General features: G+C 47.9%; 1 protein-coding gene across 1 annotated transcript; it reads right to left on the bottom strand.

Annotated features, from left to right (window-relative positions):
- Window positions 1-232: 232 nt before the first annotated feature.
- CALHM6 (calcium homeostasis modulator family member 6) lies at window positions 233-2,199 on the bottom strand. Its single transcript, XM_002747013.6, has 2 exons — window positions 1,600-2,199; window positions 233-730 (listed from the first exon to the last, which is right to left on the bottom strand). Exons 1-2 carry the CDS (start codon window positions 2,125-2,127, stop codon window positions 308-310), a joined length of 951 nt encoding a protein of 316 aa, XP_002747059.1. The 5' UTR covers window positions 2,128-2,199; the 3' UTR covers window positions 233-307.
- Window positions 2,200-2,443: the final 244 nt, after the last annotated feature.

The raw sequence follows: 2,443 nt of genomic DNA, 5'->3' as shown, positions 1-2,443 counted from the left end.
CTGTTTTTGCTCCAAAAGTCTTTTATTTGAAAAGGACTCTAGAACAAGGATATAGGACTTCTTTTAGTTCTAGTTTTTACTACGGATGAATCACTTTTTTTTTAGTTTGTTTTACATAATATTATAAATAAAATAAATTATATATGTAAATATTATAATATTAAATATTATAAATAAAAATACATGTATTTAATTTCAGATATAAAATTCCACAATTTGGAAATAAAAAAGCTTTCATAAAAATACTAATTTTTATTTTTTAATGAAGTGGTAATTCAAAACTTTTTTTCCCTATTCATTCAAAAGGTCATAGCCCAGGAGTGCTATTTATACCAGTTGAATCTACAAAGCCAAGAATAGGAATCACTGTATCTCCTTCAGTAGACCTGATACTGTGAGTCTTCTCTTTTTTGTTAACATATTTGTGCAACAAGCTGTAGTACTGGTCCTTCGGGTTGAAAGTATACAGTGATGAAATTTGCTGCCACTCTTTCATGCTTGGAGTGTTGCATTCTTTTGGGCGTGAGCCCTCAAAGAAACATTTAACATTCTCTTTTGCCAATTCAGTTGCATGCTCTGTGGCTTCACTTTTAAGGATGTGCTGCTCCTGTTCCAAATAGATTTTCCAGAATTTCAGCTGCAGAAAACTAACTGGAGATAGGCATCGGCTGACAGACGTAAAAATCAGAAGGACGATGATAACAACTGCTATCAAGATCCAGCCCAATACCTTAAGAAAACACAACGGAAGAGTAATTTACTTTTTTTTTTTTACAAGAATTTTTAAAATCCTCAGATAAAGTTTGAACTACTCGCCAGTTATGATGATGAACAAGCAACAGTTTTAGGTCTTAATTCCTTAAGAGTAAAGAGTCGCAGTAACCTCGCTAGCACACCCCGCCCCCCCACCCCGCCCCCTGCCGCCAGTGCAACTGCTTGCTTGGAAAGTCAACCGTAGTCCAAGTCGTGCACTATGACTCTGCCCAGGGAGGAGACCATGTCATTCCCTTGGAACTCAAAATGTGGAATTTCTGCAAATCCTGGGAAAGAAGTGTTCGTTACTTTTAAAGAACCTCTGAGCTTTCTAAGCCCAGATACAATGTGGGGTGGTGGCTTTAGAGCCAGACGACCCATTTTATTGTATAGACCTCTTTAACTGTCACAATTCTTCTGCTTTCTATTGGCTGGGCAAACAACTCTACCTAGACTCAGTAGAAGTCGCTTTGTAGTGGAGATACGAAACGGTTACCTGTAATGGCAAAACAGCAATTTTGCACCCAACACAGCTGTTGTGAGACGTAAAAATAATGCAGGAGGTCAAGGGCCTAGCGCATTATCTGGCACAGAGTAGGTGTGCCCATTCTCACTCCCACTTTCCACGATTCATGTACAGTGCCAGATACTACGGGAATGCTTTTTTCTCCTTTTCATTCGTTTTATTCAGATACTCGTTTGTCAGCTCATGAGATGCAAGAAGCCTAGATTTTTGTAGGGCATTGTATATCTGGAGAAAAGTCACCGATTTTTCTCTCACCCGGCGGCCCAGCGAAACCTCAGCCCCTCAGCTCCTCCCAAACGCCCCCAGCGCCAGCGCCTGACCTGCGACTGAGCCTTCAGATCCTTCAAGAGGTCCTGCACGTCGGACGCCTTGGCCTGGTGGCAAGGCACCAGAGGCAGCTCGTCCGCGCAACTGGAGTGGCGGCCACTGCACAAGCGCTGCGCGAAGGCCGCGCTCCCGCTGGCGGCGCACTCGTAAAAGGCGCCCCCGAGCAGCGCCACGGCCACCCAGGTGAGGGGCGCGAGCGCGGCGGCCGCGCTGAGTTGCGCGCACACCAGGTAGCCGCGCAGCCCCGACCGGCAACATCCGCGGGCGCTGGGCGCACAGCATCCGGTGAGCAGGCGCCACGTGCGCGCGCTCAGCATGTAGCCCAAGAGGAAGAGCGCGAGCGCCGGCACCAGCAAGAAGACCAGGCCGTAGGGCAGGTTCCAGGTAGCGCTGCACGGGCACTGGAACACCACGGTGGAGAAGATGCGCTCCCCGCCCGCCGTCAGCAGGGTCACCAGGCCGTAGCCCAGCGCGCTGTGGTGCTTGAGGTGCAGGTCCAGCACCGCCCGAAACTTCTCCATGGCCCTTGTCCTTCGGGGTGTCGCGGCCTATCCCAGATGCTTCTGCCTCTTCGCTGTCCTGCTTGTCAAATGGTTTGGGTGAGCTGAGGGCCGGGGCTTTCCACTCTGCCGAAAAAAGGGAAGAGGGCTTCTCAGGCCTTCCTATAGTTTCACTTTCTCCTTTGGTCACCAGCTCTAGTTAACAGACACCCTGGCAAACAAAAACAGCCCTAGGACCCTTGACCTCTCTGGCACTCCCCATTCCAAAGGCAGAGGTACCAGTTATCTTCCTCCCCCAATTCAGGAACACTGACAGAAGATTGACTTTGGTCCTTTA

This window comes from Callithrix jacchus, chromosome 4 (assembly GCF_049354715.1).
Source record: "Callithrix jacchus isolate 240 chromosome 4, calJac240_pri, whole genome shotgun sequence".
In the NCBI taxonomy this organism is placed as follows: Eukaryota; Metazoa; Chordata; class Mammalia; order Primates; family Cebidae; genus Callithrix; species Callithrix jacchus.
Note: the sequence above shows the minus strand (reverse complement) of the source record. Positions and strands in the feature narration are given on the sequence as shown.

Bases quoted from the DNA above. Each gene is read 5' to 3' on its own strand.
- CALHM6 (XM_002747013.6), bottom strand. From the start codon at position 2,127: ATGGAGAAGTTTCGGGCGGTGCTGGACCTGCACCTCAAGCACCACAGC. The intron at 731-1,599 runs GTCAGGCGCTGG...TGTTTTCTTAAG, and splicing joins ATCTGAAGGCTCAGTCGCAG to GTATTGGGCTGGATCTTGAT.